General features: G+C 40.9%; 1 protein-coding gene across 1 annotated transcript in view; it reads right to left on the bottom strand.

The window, feature by feature from the left end:
* itgb5 (integrin, beta 5) overlaps positions 1 to 16659 on the bottom strand; it is an 87254-nt gene that overhangs the window by 45625 nt on the left and 24970 nt on the right. The window contains exons 8-9 of the mRNA XM_046363186.1: positions 14862 to 14951; positions 12366 to 12500 (exon numbers count right to left, since the gene is read on the bottom strand). Of these exons, the coding sequence (XP_046219142.1) occupies positions 12366 to 12500; positions 14862 to 14951 (225 nt within the window). The remainder of the gene's footprint in view (positions 1 to 12365; positions 12501 to 14861; positions 14952 to 16659) is intronic.

The following is a 16659-nucleotide window of genomic DNA, read 5'->3' as shown; positions in this document are numbered from 1 at the left end:
CACACATTAACTTTTTGGATATAGGGGGCGCTCTTTTAATTTATGGATAAAAAAACTTTCCTGTTTTAAACAAGATATTTTGTCACGAAAAGATGCTCGACTATGCATATAATTGACAGCTTTGGAAAGAAAACTGACGTTTCCAAATCTGCAAAGATATTATCTGTGAGTGCCACAGAACTGATGCTACAGGCGAAACCAAGATTACATTTCAAACAGGAAATGCCCCAGATTTGGAATGCGCTTTGTTCCAATGTCTCTTTATATGGCTGTGAATGCGCAAGGAATGAGCCTACACTTTCTGTCGTTTCCCCAAGGTGTCTGCAGCATTGTGACGTATTTGTAGGCATATCATTGGAAGATTGACCATAAGAGACTACATTTACCAGGTGCTCCGGTTGGTGTCCTCCGTTGCAATTATTGCGTAATCTCCAGCTGCGTGTATTTTACCATTTGCTTCAGAGGAGAAACCAAACTGCCACAAATGACTTATCATCGAATAGATATGTGAAAAACACCTTGAGGATTGATTCTAAACAACGTTTGCCATGTTTCTGTCGATATTATGGAGTTAATTTGGAAAAAAGTTTGGCGTTGTAATGACTGAATTTTTCTTTTTTTTTCTTAGCCAAACGTGATGAACAAAACAGAGCGATTTCTCCTACACAAATAATATTTTTGGAAAAACTGAACATTTGCTATCTAACTGAGAATCTCCTCATTGAAAACATCAGAAGTTCTTCAAAGGTAAATTATTTTATTTGAATGCTTTTCTTGGTTTTGTGAAAAGCATTTTTTGAAAATCTGAGATGACAGTGTTGTTAACAAAAGGCTAAGCTTGTGAGCCAATATATTTATTTAATATCATTTGCGATTTTCATGAATACGTTGCGTTATGGTAATGAGCTTGAGGCTATAATTACGCTCCCGGATACGGGATTGCTCGACGCAACAGGTTAACAGGTCCAATACATCAAATGAAAGAAACAACTTGTTAATCTACCCATCGTGTCAGATTTAAAAAATGCTTTACAGCGAAAGCACAACATATGATTATGTTAGGTCATACCCAAGTCAAAAAAACACAGCCATTTTCCCAGCCAAAGATAGGATTCACAAAAAGCAGAAATATAGTTAAAATGAATCAGTAATGATGATCATCAGATGACACTCATAGGACATCATGTTACACAATACATGTATGTTTTGTTTCAAACAACTGATTTGTTCCAAACAGGTCTCATGAGCCTCTCCTTTATAGCAGAATCCTCAAACCAGTTTCTAAAGACAGTTGACATCTAGTGGAAGCCGTAGGAAGTGCAACATAACCAATATCCCACAGTATCTTCAATAGGGGTTGAGTTGAAAAACTACAAACCTCAGATAAACTGAGAAAAATCCAACCAGGAAGTGGGCTTTCACCTGCCATATGAGTTCTGTTATACTCACATACATCAGTGTTTTCTATCCAATACTAATAATAATATGCATATATAAGCATCTGGGACAGAGTAGGAGGCAGTTCACTCTGGGCACGCTATTCATCCAAAAGTGAAAATGCTGCCCCCTATCCAAAAAAGGTTAAACACATTGACAGGTCAGGTCAGGGATCATTCATCAGTGATTTAAAAATACCAATCGGGACAAGTTCTTCCAGTTTAAAAGTATTTTGTAAGGCGTTCCAAGACGATGGCGTAGAGTACATAAAAACCCATTTTACGAAATTCAGTTCAGACATTTGGAACAGTTAGCAGGATAAAGTCCAGTGAAAGAGAGTACCCACCACATTTCTGAACAATAAAAATGTAGTAAACCCAAAATGGCTTTGTAAATAGAAGTATGCCTGAGCCTACAAGTGACTAGAAAAGGCCAGCCAACCCTGGTATACAAAGTGCAGTGGTGCGTAAGGATTCTATAGTTTAAAATAAATCTCAAAGTGCCATGGTAAAGGGTGTCAATTGATCTCAAAACACTGAGCGGAAGCATTCATATATAACATATCCCCATAGTCCAATAAAGGCATAAATGTAACTGATACTAGCCTCCTGGCTTCAAAAGAAAAACAGGCCTTATTCCTAAAATAAAATCCCAATTTCAGCTTAAATTTTTTTGTAAGTTGCTGAATATGCAATTTAAAAGAGGCCGTCATCAATTAAAATGACAAGATATTTACATGAGGTTACAGCCTCAATCTCCTTGCCCTGACGGGTAGTAATAGGTGAAAGGTTCAGAGGTCTATTTCTTGCTTTAGAAAACACCATTAGTTTAGTTTTGTCAGTATTGAGGTTAAGCTTCAATTGACACAAAGTATGTTGAACAGTATAAAAAGTAGTTTGCAAGTTCTGGAAAGCTTTTGTAAGAGATGAGGCACAACAGTATCATCAGCAGAAAAATGAAGTTGCCCATTTTGGACATTTTTGTCTGAATCATTTATATAAATAGTGAATAAGAGAGGACCAAGTACAGAGCCTTGGGGCACACCATTAAAGACAGACAATTTAACAGACAGAAGCCCATCAAATTGAGTGCACTGAGTTCTATCAGGCAGATAATTAGCAAACCATGCAACTGCGTGCTCTGAAAGACCTACACTTGACAATCTCTGCCTTAGTATAGCATGATCAACTGTATCAAAAGACTTAGAGAGATCAATAAAAAGTGAGACAGTGCTGTTTTTTATCAAGTGCTCCAGTGATATAATGTAAAACCTTCATGGCTGCTGTAATTGTGATGTGCTGTTCATTCACAAGGGTTTCAAGTATTTTCACCAGGGGTGACAGCTTTTGAGATGGGCCTATAATTATTTAACTTCTTGGTGACAGGGGGGCAGTATTGAGTAGCTTGGATGAATAAGGTGCCCAGAGGAAACTGCCTGCTACTCTGTCCCAGATGCTAATATATGCATATCATTAGTAGTATTGGATAGAAAACAGTTGCACGTTTCTAAAACTGTTTGAATGATGTATGTGAGTATAACATAACTCATATGGCAGGCGAAAACCTGAGAAATATCCAACCAGGAAGTGGGAAATCTGAGGTTTGTAGTTTTTCAACTCTTTGCCATTCCAATATACAGTGTAAATGGGGTCATATTGCACTTCCTAAGGCTTCCACTAGATGTCAACAGTCTTTAGAATGTTGTTTCAGGCTTCTAGTTTGAAGGAGGGGAAATGAGAGCTGATGGAGACAGGTGTCTGGCAGAGTGCCACAGGCTCTGAGACGCGGTCACGAGAGATTTATATCTCGTTCCATTGCTTTTCTACAGACAGGAATTCTATTGAACATTTATGATAAAAACATCCTAAAGATTGATTCTATACTTAGTTTGACAATATAACTTTTTGAACTTTTTGTCCATCATTCTGCTGGACCTGAACGCGCCTTTGGATTTGTCTACCAAAAGCGCTAACAAAAGAAGCTATTTGGACATAAATGGTCATTATGGACATTGTCAAACAAATCAAACATTTATTGTGGAACTGGGATTCATGGGAGAGCATTCTGATGAAGATCAAAGGTAAGTGAATATTTCTAATACAATTTCTGACTAATGTTGACAACACAATATGGCGGATATCTTTTTGGCTGCTTTGTTGTCTGAACGCTGTACTCAGATTATTGCATGTTTTGCTTTTTCCGTAAAGTTCTTTTTAAATCTGACACAGCATTTGCATTAAGGAGACGTATATCTCTAATTCCATGTATAACACTTGTATTTTCATCAACATTTATGATGAGTATTTCTGTGAATTGATGTGGCTCTCTGCACAATCACCGCATGTTTTAGAACTACTGAACGTAATGTGCCAATGTAAAATTAGATTTTTTTTATATCAATATGCACTTTATCGAACAAAACATACATGTATTGTGTAGCATGAAGTCCATGAGTGTCATCTGATGAAGATCAAAGGTTAGTGATACATTTTATCTCCATTTGTGCTTTTTGTGACTCCTCTCTTTGGCTGGAAAAATGGCTGTTTTTCTGAGTTGGTGGTGACCTAACATAATCGTTCCTGGTGCTTTCGCTGTAAAGCATTTTTGAAATCAGACACTGTGGCTGGATAAATGAGAATTTCATCTTTAAAATTGTGTAATGTTATGCTTGAGGAATTTTGACTGAGATTTTTGTTGTTTTGAATTTGGCGCCCTGCACTGTCACTGGCTGTTGGCGAGGTGGGACGCTATATTGTCCCACATATCCCAGAGAGGTTAAACGAGTTGGATCTCTTTTAGGCATGAATAGGTCATGGCACACAACGATGAGAGCCTATAGGGAGGTCAGAGACCTGGCAGTGTGGTGCCAGGACAACACATCACCAACAAACAATCATGGTCCAAACAGACCAATACAGTTGCGAAGAGGGCACGACAGCACCGTTTCCCCCGCAGGAGACTGAAAATATTTGGCATGGGTCCCCAGATCCTCAAAAAGTTCTACAGCTGCACCATCGAGAGCACCGTCTGGTATGGCAACAGCTCGGCATCCGCCCATAAGGCGCTTATAGAGGGTAGTGCATATTAGAGGTCGACCAATGATGATTTTTCAATGCAGATACCGATAATTGGAGGACCAAAAAAAGCCGATACCGATTAAATCGGACGATTTAATATTTTTAAATGTATTTGTAATAATGACAATTACAACAATACTGAATTAACACTTATTTTAACTTAATATAACACATCAATCAAATCAATTTAGCCTCAAATAAATAATGAAACATGTTAAATTTGGTTTAAATAATGCAAAAACAGTGTTGGAGAAGAAAGTGAAAGTTCAATATGTGCCATGTAAAAAAGCTAACATTTAAGTTCCTTGACAGGACATGAGAATATTCCCAGGTAATAAGTTTTAGGTTGAGGTTATTGTAGGACTCTCTCTCTAACATTTGTATTTCATATTGACTATTGGATGCTCTTATAGGCACTTTAGTATTGCCAGTGTAACAGTATAGCTTCCGTCCCTCTCCTCGCCCCTACCTGGGCTCGAACCAGGAACACATCGACAACAGCCACCCTCGAAGCAGCGTTACCCATCGCTCCACAAAAGCCGCGGCCCTTGCAGAGCAAGGAGAACAACTACTCCAAGTCTCAGAGCGTGTGACGTTTGAAACGCTATTAGCGCGCACCCCACTAACTAGCTAGCCATTTCACATCGGTTACACTAGTCTAATCTCGAGAGTTGATAGGTTTGAAGTCATAAACAGAGCTGCTGGCAAATGCACAAAAGTGCTGTTTGAATGAATGCCTACGAGCCTGCTGCTGCCTAACACCGCTCAGTCAGACTGCTCTATCAAATATAAAATCATAGACTTAATTATAACACAACACAGAAATATGAGCCTTAGGTCATTAATATGGTCAAATCCGGAAACTATCATTTCGAAAATAAAACGTTTATTCTTTCAGCGAAATACGGAACCATTCTGTTCTCTCTAACGGGTGGCATCCTTAAGTCTAAATATTCCTGTTACATTGCACAACCTTCAATGTTATGTCAAAATTACGTAAAATTCTGGCAAATTAGTTTGCAACGAGCCAGGCGGCCCAAACTGTTGCATATACTCTGACTTTGCGTGCAATGAACGCAAGAGAAGTGACACAATTTCCCGAGTTTAATATTGCCTGCTAACATTCTTTATTTTAACTAAATATGTACGTTTAAAAATATATACTTCTGTGTATTGATTTTAAGAAAGGCGTTGATGTTAATTGTTAGGTACACATTGGTGCAATGACAATGCTTTTTTCGCAAATGCGCTTTTTAAATCACCCATTTGGCGAAGTAGGCTATGATTCAATGATAAATTAACAGGCACCGCATCGATTATATGCAACGCAGGACAAGCTAGAAAAACTAGTAATATCATCAACCATGTGTAGTTAACTAGTGATTATGTTAAGATTGATTTTTTTATAAGATACGTTCCATTTGTATTTTTTATCTTTATTTAACTAGGCAAGTCAGTTAAGAACAAATTATTATTTTCAATGAGAGCCTAGGAACAGTTAATGCTAGCTAGCACCTTGGCTCCTTGCTGCACTCGCATAACAGGTAGTCAAGCCTGCCACGCATTCTCCTCGTGGAGTGCAATGTAATCGGCCATGAACGGTGTCCAAAAACGCCAATTACTGATTGTTACGAAAACTTGAAATCGGCCCTAATTAAAATCGGCCACTCCGATTAATCGGTCGACCTCTAGTGCATTAGGGGGAAAGCTTCCTGCCATCCAGGACCCATATACTAGGCAGTGTCAAAAGAAGGCCCCCCAAAAATTGTCAGCCAAGTCACTGTCCTCTCTGCTACCACATGGCAAGCAGTACCGGAGCAGCAACTCAAGGACCAAAAGGCTCCTAAACAGCTTCTACCCCAAGCCATAAGACTGCTGAACAATTAATGAAATGGCCAACCGGACTACTTACATTAACCCCCCCCCCCCCTTTGTTTTTACACCACTGCTACTCGCCGTTTACCGTTTATGCAGTCACTTTACACCTACCTACATGTACAAATTACCTCAACTAACTTGTGCCCCCACACATTGACTCAGTACCGGTACTCCATGTATATAGCCACGTTATTGTTATTGTGTTCATTTTCATTTTATTTCTCACTAAGTTTATTCAGTAAATATTTTCTTAATTATTTCTTGAGGTGCATTGTTGGTTAAGGGCTTGTAAGTAAGCTTTTCACATTAAGGTCTACACCTTGTCAGGATTTGGCCAGGGTTGTTCCGGTTTTTGGTCATGAGATGCCCCCATTGTGCCTTTTGACCTTTTGTTTTCCCTTGATCCCCATTATTATTTGCACCTGTGCCTCGTTTCCCCTGATTGTATTTAAACCCTTTGTTTTCCTCTGTTCTTTGCTCTGTGTTTGTATGTTAGCACCCAGCCCTAGTACGCTGAGAACTCTTGTTGATCCCGGTGGACTCTCTTGTGGAATTCTGTTTTTTGTTCTTGTTTGTTTGTTTTTTGAGTATCTTTTGAGGCTTTTTGTGCTTTACCTTCCACCTTGTGGATTTACCTTTTTTGTCTTGGAGGATTACCTTTGTTCTTGTAGGATTCCTTTTGAGGTTGTGGAGTTACATGTTTTCCTGAAGAACTTCACTTTTTACTTCATGAAATACACCGTCTCAAGTACTGCTGTGTCTGCCTCATCTTCTGAGTTCTGCCGACTATTCGTGGCTCAGTTGGTTAAGTGACTTTCTCACTCCGGAGACCTGGGTTCGTAACCGGGTCCTGACACACCTGTTGTATTTGGCACATGTGATAATTAAAATTGGATTTGATTTCACCATGAGGCCTACGGTGACTTTAAAAACACAGTTTAATGGCTGTGATAGGAGAGAATGGATCAACAACATTGGAGTTACTCTACAATACTAACCTAAAGGGCAGAGTGAAAAAAAGGAAGTTTGTACAGAATAAAAATATGCATCGTGTTTGCAACAAGGCACTAAAGTAATACTAAAGAAAATGTGTCCTGACTACAAAGTGTTATATTTGGCAAATCCAATACAAAACATTACTGAGTACCACTCTCCATATTTTCAAGCCTAGTGGTGCTGCATCATGTTATGGGTATGCTTGTAATCGTTAAGAACTGTGGAGTTTCTCAGGATAAAAAAAGGAATGGAATGGAGCTAAGAACTGGCAAAAATCCCGGTTCCGTCTGCTTTCCACCAGACACTGGGAGATCAATTCACCTTTCAGCAGAACAATAAACTAAATACACAAGGCCAAATCTACACTGGAGTAGCTTACCAAGAATACTGTGAATGTTACCGAGTGGCCGAGTTACAGTTTTGACTTAAATCTACTGCAAGAACTAGAGCTTGAAGTAGTTTGAAAAGAATACATTGGCAAATGTTGCACAATCCAGGTGTGGAAAGCTCTTACAGACTTACCCAGAAAGACTCACAGCTGTAATCGCTGCCAAAGTTGCTTCTACAAAGTATTGTCTCAGGGGTGTGAACACTTATGTAAATGAGATATCTGTATTTCAATACATTTGCCAACATTTCTAAAAACATTTATTTTGTGATTATGGGGTGTTTGTCCATTTGGAATTCAGGTTGTAACAACAGCGTGTGGAATAAGTCTAGAGGTATGAATACTTTCTGAATTTTGTTGCAGATAAATGCAGATGAGCTTCATGATTTACAGAAATTCAGTGAAAACCCACACTAAGACACAGTTCTATTAACATTGCACATACAGTGCCTTGCGAAAGTATTCGGCCCCCTTGAACTTTGCGACCTTTTGCCACATTTCAGGCTTCAAACGTAAAGATATAAAACTTTATTTTCTTGTGAAGAATCAACAACAAGTGGGACACAATCATGAAGTGGAACGACATTTATTGGATATTTCAAACTTTTTTGACAAATCAAAAACGGAAAAATTGGGCGTGCAAAATTATTCAGCCCCCTTAAGTTAATACTTTGTAGCGCCACCTTTTGCTGCGATTACAGCTGTAAGTCGCTTGGGGTATGTCTCTATCAGTTTTGCACATCGAAAGACTGAATTGTTTTCCCATTCCTCCTTGCAAAACAGCTCGAGCTCAGTGAGGTTGGATGGAGAGCATTTGTGAACAGCAGTTTTCAGTTCTTTCCACAGATTCTCGAATTGGATTCAGGTCTGGACTTTGACTTGGCCATTCTAACACCTGGATATGTTTATTTTTGAACCATTCCATTGTAGATTTTGCTTTATGTTTTGGATCATTGTCTTGTTGGAAGACAAAATCTCCGTCCCAGTCTCAGGTCTTTTGCAGACTCCATCAGGTTCTTCCAGAATGGTCCTGTATTTGGCTCCATCCATCTTCCCATCAATTTTAACCATCTTCCCTGTCCCTGCTGAAGAAAAGCAGGCCCAAACCATGATGCTGCCACCACCATGTTTGACAGTGGGGATGCTGTGTTCAGGGTGATGAGCTGTGTTGCTTTTACGCCAAACATAACGTTTTGCATTGTTGCCAAAAACTTCAATTTTGGTTTCATCTGACCAGAGCACCTTCTTCCACATGTTTGGTGTGTCTCCCAGGTGGCTTGTGGCAAACTTTAAATGACACTTTTTATGGATATCTTTAAGAAATGGCTTTCTTCTTGCCACTCTTCCATAAAGGCCAGATTTGTGCAATATACGACTGATTGTTGTCCTATGGACAGAGTCTCCCACCTCAGCTGTAGATCTCTGCAATTCATCCAGAGTGATCATGGGCCTCTTGGCTGCATCTCTGATCAGTCTTCTCCTAGTATGAGCTGAAAGTTTAGAGGGACGGCCAGGTCTTGGTAGATTTGCAGTGGTCTGATACTCCTTCCATTTCAATATTATCGCTTGCACAGTGCTCCTTGGGATGTTTAAAGCTTGGGAAATCTTTTTGTATCCAAATCCGGCTTTAAACTTCTTCACAACAGTATCTCGGACCTGCCTGGTGTGTTCCTTGTTCTTCATGATGCTCTCTGCGCCTTTAACGGACCTCTGAGACTATCACAGTGCAGGTGCATTTATATGGAGACTTGATTACACACAGGTGGATTGTATTTATCATCATTAGTCATTTAGGTCAACATTGGATCAATCAGAGATCCTCACTGAACTTCTGGAGAGAGTTTGCTGCACTGAAAGTAAAGGGGCTGAATAATTTTGCACGCCCAATTTTTCAGTTTTTGATTTGTTAAAAAAGTTTGAAATATCCAATAAATGTCGTTCCACTTCATGATTGTGTCCCACTTGTTGTTGATTCTTCACAAAAAAATACAGTTTTATATCTTTACGTTTGAAGCCTGAAATGTGGCCAAAGGTCGCAAAGTTCAAGGGGGCCGAATAATTTCGCAAGGCACTGTATGTATATACTGTACTCTATACCATCTATTACATCTTGCCATCTTTATGTAATACATGTATCACTAGCCACTTTAAACAATGCCACTTTTATATATGTTTACATACCCTACATTACTCCTCTCATATGTATATACTGTACTCAATACCATCTACTGCATCTTGCCTATGCCATTCTGTACCATCACTCATTCATATATCTTTATGTACATATTCTTCATCCCTTTACACTTGTGTGTATAAGGTAGTTGTTGTGAAATTGTTATTTGTTGGTTATTACTGCATTGTCGGAACCAGAAGCGCAAGCATAGCCTAGTGGTTAGAGCATTGGACTAGTAACCGGAAGGTTGCAAGATCAAACCCCCGAGCTGACAAGGTACAAATCTGTCGTTCTGCCCCTGAAGAGGCAGTCAACCCACTGTTCCCAGGCCGTCATTGAAAATAAGAATATGTTCTTAACTGACTTGCCTGGTTAAATAAAGGTAAAACTTTTAAAAAATTACAATTAAAAAATTCACTACACTCGCATTAACATCTGCTAACATCTGTATGTGACAAATAAGATTTCATGTAGCCTAATTTTGGTCAGTTAATAATCTACAAACTGAATAAGCAACATTATGGACTAGACTGATCAAATTAAGATCCTACATCTGTATGGGAAATATTTAGTTCTCTAAGGTTTGAGAGTGTCACACTGAAAGGAATGTGGGCTTTAGTTTGTACACTGGGTCTAAGACACCATGTCGTCTTTGTTCGTTAAATCGCCTCTGGTTTCACCAACTCTTCTTTCTCTAACTTTTGTAATTTGGACATTGACATGCAGCATCAGGCCTCAGAGCAAGGCTGCAGCCAGAGACCCTGTGACCGACACCTGGGAACTTTCCCAATTTCTCCTCCCTCTATTCCTCGCGTCCTCTTTCCTCACCTTTTTAGGAGGACAGATTAGCACTCAGAGGCCTGCAGAGAAAATACCCCCGCTGCAGAACAAAAGACAGAGTTAGACCCATCACCCTGGCCAGGCAGAGAAGTGATTCCCCCATTCACTACTATTATTCATTCACCCTCCATCCCCACACACCATCCTTATTTCCTACATTCAATTAAGATAAATAAGGAATCAGTGAGGGAGACACTGGGGCTTTGGGAAGAAGAATTCCACAGGGTCGGATCTCTGCGTGGTGGAGTGTACAAAGTAGCCCCTTACTGAGCATTTCAATAGATCCTGTACAAATCCTCATTGGGGCCTGAGGATTTGAACAGTGCAGAATTCAAAGCAATTAAGATGTGCAGTGATCCCACGTCACCTGATCTTTAGAGTTTTGTTAGCTGAAACAAAGGAAGAGAAGACTGCATTCCATCTAAAATGGCAAGAACATGTTGGAACACAATTAAAAAGCCAGCTAAAATATTCTTCCCCTGACAAATTATAATCCCACCCCCTATATGTAGGTCTACTCACACTAAAATGCTTTCTGCAGAGGCTACTGATGCCACATATCCCATAGACTACTTCATCCAAAGCCATCCAAAATAGCTTATTTGGAGGGCTATTTGGAAAGCACAACTGATATCCAATTGCAGTGTTCAGAAGCCAAGAATAAGTTAAGTCAGTTCAAACTCCCACTGCTATCCCAGGAAAAGGATGACCCTTGCCTTGAGAATGGCCAGTGTCTGTTGAGACAGCCGTGTGTTGACAGAGTATGTGTTGGTTGGAGACAGGACATTCTGGAGTCTCAGAGAAGGGATGGACACCATGACTAATATTTTTCCAAAACAGACAGACAGAAGCATTTTTGCCACCCCCAGTTTGGTTTCTTCCAAGGGAAAGAATATGTTTGCCTTATTTCAGTCATGGTCTGCTCATATCAAATACATTAAGCAGGGTAAAGCGCACACACATGTTAACTGTTAAAGAGAGTAAGCAAAGCAACAACATTGTTGTTTTCTCACTCAATCACTCTTTTTCTCAGAGTCTAAGACATGGCCGATATCGCTCCTTTAGTCTCCCGGCAACTGCAGTTTAATTTAATCAAACAGGAACTGCAAACTTAAGCGGATTGAAAGGTCACACTGTGCTGCCAAGTCACAACTTGCTTCCTTCAGTCAGTCATTCGCTGGCTGGGTGGATGATATCCATGATATTCCTGTCAGTGTTGCAGAGAGACATGCGACTGGGCTAACTAAGCCTTAATGCAAAAACCCCATGATGCATCTGTCCACAGGCTGGAATTACATCCTGTTACAGTTGTGTTGCATCATTCACATGATGTCCATGACATGACAGCCAGATCACCTGTACATTAGGCAGGATGGGAAAGGTTCACTTGGTCACTATCAGGCAAAGCTGCAAACTCAAAGTCCTAAAAATCTGTTTTTATAACCAACCCCAACTTTTGATAAACCAAAAAGCGTATTTTCGTTTATATAAATATTCACGATATAGCCAATTTTGACTTTCCAGTTTGGCCTGATAGTGCAAATCCATAGGAAGCCAGGAGGTCTGAGAGACTCACCGTGTCTCCAATCTTGAGGTCGGCACACTTCCTGAGGCCTGGTAGGGGCTGTCCGTCCTGACAGGTGGCCGTGAAGGACAGACTGAGGTCTTCAGGTTGATCCCACACGGTCAGCTCCACTTTGGACCGGATGTTCTGGAGGGAGGACACAGAGACAGAGACCGAGAGACAGAGAGACAGAGATTGGATGAACTCACAGATACATATGCCATGAACACAACAACAGACAGACACATATACAGATAGACACACACTTATGAATAAGTACTTTTGACATTTGCATCAAAGTAGTAAATATGTCATTTATTTGAAAACAAGACGGATGGTCCACTGGTCAACTATCCAAATATGTCTGATCAAAGACTCCTATCAATAGATCACATGAGCATTAAAGTATGTGTGTATATTAGAGCTGGCACAGAGGTTTCCTGGTGGTTTCCATACTATTTGAATGTTAAATGCTTCCAGTACCCCTGGCACTGGATCCACTCAGAACCACCACAACTCAGCATTTTAGAATGAAACCAGTAAGAGCCTGTTATTTAATCTGTTAGCAGGCAGGGTGGAAAACAGTGAAAAAGATAGTTGGGAAGAGCGTAAAATGCCTTAGTTAAGCAAGATTTATACAGGTCATTCTGTCTTCTGTAAACTTCCCCCAAACCCACAGCGGTTCGGTTGGCATGAATGGATGTGGAGCGCGTGACTGTGTGTGTCATAGCGTGCCTTTGCTGCTACATGCCAGCCTTATCTGTACTTTATGTGCGTGTTCACTCCAGCGCATAAAAGCTACAGAACTGTGGAAGGGGGTAATCAGAATCATGCCCGACTGACAGATACCCATGATTGATCTATGCCCTGTTTTGGCCTGTACTGGAGAAAGAACACAATGAACTGATAACAAAATGTGTTGAAATAACTAAACTGCTTGTGTTCAAACTTCACAATACTCAGAAAAGATACAATTATGATAGGAACCAAAATGTGGTGCCATCTGCCCATTGTGTAAAGTGAACAGAATGTAGGCTACTTGGTATATAAGGGTGTCAGGTAGCCTAGTGGTTAGAGCGTTGGGCCAGTAACCGAAAGGTTGCTGGATTAAATCCCTGAGTTGACAAGATAAAAATCCCACTGTTCCCTGGTAGGCCGTCATTGTAAATAAGAATTTGTTCTTTACTGACTTGCCTATTAAATAAAGGTTTAAAAATTAAATACCATAATTATCAGTTGTTAAGGACACGAGTTGAGTCTACTCTGCAAAATCAAGTTGTATTTCCTCTCAACCACAGGAAGGAAAAAATGCTTGACTGAAAAAAAAACACTGCTTTATTGGAAAATATTTTTGAGGATAGTTAACTAAAAACAGGCAAATACTTTGGTTTTAAAATATTCAAATTACATGGAGAGAGATTCGTTCTTCCCTTAAAATGTTGTTCTCTCAACTAGTCAACAAAAGTGAATTATATAACTGCTTTCCAGCAGTGCATTGAAGGCTAAATCTGCAATTTCAACAGTCTGACTGCCACTTTGTTTGGTAAGCTGAGGTATGGGGCTGGAGAAATCTAGCCAAACCACTCTCAAATCACAGACTGTGACTTTAAGATCCCTAAATGGCCAAACCAGAGCCACAGTGCCAGAGTACTCACTCAGTGATCTAGGGTCAGGTTTTAGTCAACAGACCACAACACAAAAATACAAGACAGGATGATTCTATGCTTTGTGAATGGATTATGAGAGAGTGTCTTCTGTGACAATTAAACACTAACGTCAAATTAGAATTCAAGACCATTTGAGGCCCCTGCTTAACTTGGGTAGAATGAAGATTATACATTTATCATGATTTATCAAGATGTAAATCTCCTAGCACACGAGTCTATAGCAGTTTATTGTGTTTAAAATACACAAGAATCCCTTCTAGAACCCTTTTCAGGCCCTTCCTTCAAATAACTGGAAGAATGGAATCTATTTCCTGTATGGAGGGGACTGGGGAGTAGCAGCACCACAGTGTCTCAGGCAGGATTTGCGCCATAAACCTGTTTCTTCTTCAGTAACCATAAAGTGCTAGTGCAGAGTTAAAGACAGTGCCGTAGTGTGAGCCAGAAGTAGAGTAAACCCCAGACCACCACAGCAAATAGAGGGGTAGGGTGAGGGTTTCCATATCACCACAGCAAATAGAGGGGCAGGGTGAGGGTCTCCATATCACCACAGCAAAGAGAGGGGCTGGATGAGGGTCTCCATTTCCAATGCTAAAGCATAAAAATTCAACACTTCCTCTTGTCCTCTAGAGACAGGGACATGTTCAGTAGGCCTCACAGTTTTGCAATGGAAAACAAAAATGACAGGTTCAGGGTATACCGGTCTGTTTCCTGGTTTCAAAACGTGTTCAGCCAACTGTCAACCAACATCCATTTCAGAAGAGGACAGCTGAGAGACTCTTTCCCTCTCAAGCGCACACACACACCCTGTGCTCTAAATGGGAGAGAACGCTCCTTCACTTACATTGTAGGCGTTAACGATGAGTTGGATGATGTTCTTGGAGTCCTGATCCAGAATCTCCACTGTAGTTCCAGGTATCAGTGCTGTGAAATTCTGCATAAACACCAGATATTGTTTTAATTAAGATAAACAAATATAACAAAGCAATAAACACAATATCAAAGGCCACCATACACACCGAAGTGTACACACCATACACAATGTGTGTACACTATACACACAGCTACTCTCAATCCTGAACATGAACACATTTTATTTATATATATAACACACACACACACACACACACACACACACACACACACACACACACACACACACACACGTGTGTATATATACACATATGTGTGTATATATACACTGCTCAAAAAAATAAAAGGAACACCAAAATAACACATCCTAGATCTGAATGAATGAAATATTCTTATTAAATACTTTTCTTTACATAGTTGAATGTGCTGACAAAATCACACAAAAATTAATCGATGGAAATCAAATGTATCAACCCATGGAGGTCTGGATTTGGAGTCACTCAAAATTAAAGTGGAAAACCACACTACAGGCTGATCCAACTTAGATGTAATGTCCTTAAAACAAGTCAAAATGAGGCTCAGTAGTGTGTGTGGCCTCCACGTGCCTGTATGACCTCCCTACAACGCCTGGGCATGCTCCTGATGAGGTGGTGGATGGTCTCCTGAGGGATCTCCTCCCAGACCTGGACTAAAGTATCCGCCAACTCCTGGACAGTCTGTGGTGCAAAGTGACGTTGGTGGATTTTTTTTTGGTGGATGGAGCGAGACATGATGTCCCAGATGTGCTCAATTGGATTCAGGTCTGGGGAATGGGCAGGCCAGTCCATAGCATCAATGCCTTCCTCTTACAGGAACTGCTAACACCCCCCCACCACATGAGGTCTAGTATTGTCTTGCATTAGGAGGAGCCCAGGGCCAACTGCACCAGCATATGGTCTCACAAGGGGTCTGAGGATCTCATCTCGGTACCTAATGGCAGTCAGGATACCTCTGGCGAGCACATGGAGGGCTGTGCGGCTCCCCAAAGAAATGCCACTCCACACCATGACTGACCCACCGCCAAACCGGTCATGCTGGAGGATGTTGCAGGCAGCAGAACGTTCTCCACGGCGTCTCCAGACTGTCACGTCTGTCACATGTGCTCAGTGTGAACCTGCTTTCATCTGTGAAGAGCACAGGGCGCCAGTGGCGAATTTGCCAATCTTGGTGTTCTCTGGCAAATGCTAAACGTCCTGCACGGTGTTGGTCCCCACCTGTGGACGTCGGGCCCTCATACCACCCTCATGGAGTGTTTCTGACCGTTTGAGCAGACACATGCACATTTGTGGCCTGCTGGAGGTAATTTTGCAGGGCTCTGGCAGTGCTCCTCCTGCTCCTCCTTGCACAAAGGCGGAGGTAGCGGTCCTGCTGCTGGGTTGTTGCCCTCCTCCACGTCTCCTGATGTACTGGCCTGTCTCCTGGAAGCGCCTCCATGCTCTGGACACTACACTGACAGACACAGCAAACCTTCTTGCCACAACTCGCATTGATGTGCCATCCTGGATAAGCTGCACTACCTGAGCCACTTGTGTGGGTTGTAGACTCCGTCTCATGCTACCACTAGAGTGAAAGCACCGCCAGCATTCAAAAGTGACCAAAACATCAGCCAGGAAGCATAGGAACTGAGAAGTGGTCTGTGGTTATCACCTGCAGAACCACTCCTTTATTGGGGGTGTCTTGCTAATTGCCTATAATTTCCACCTGTTGTCTATTCCATTTGCACAACAGCA

Source organism: Oncorhynchus gorbuscha, linkage group LG09 (assembly GCF_021184085.1).
Source record: "Oncorhynchus gorbuscha isolate QuinsamMale2020 ecotype Even-year linkage group LG09, OgorEven_v1.0, whole genome shotgun sequence".
NCBI classification, from domain to species: domain Eukaryota; kingdom Metazoa; phylum Chordata; class Actinopteri; order Salmoniformes; family Salmonidae; genus Oncorhynchus; species Oncorhynchus gorbuscha.
This window is presented reverse-complemented; position numbering and strand designations above follow the sequence as displayed.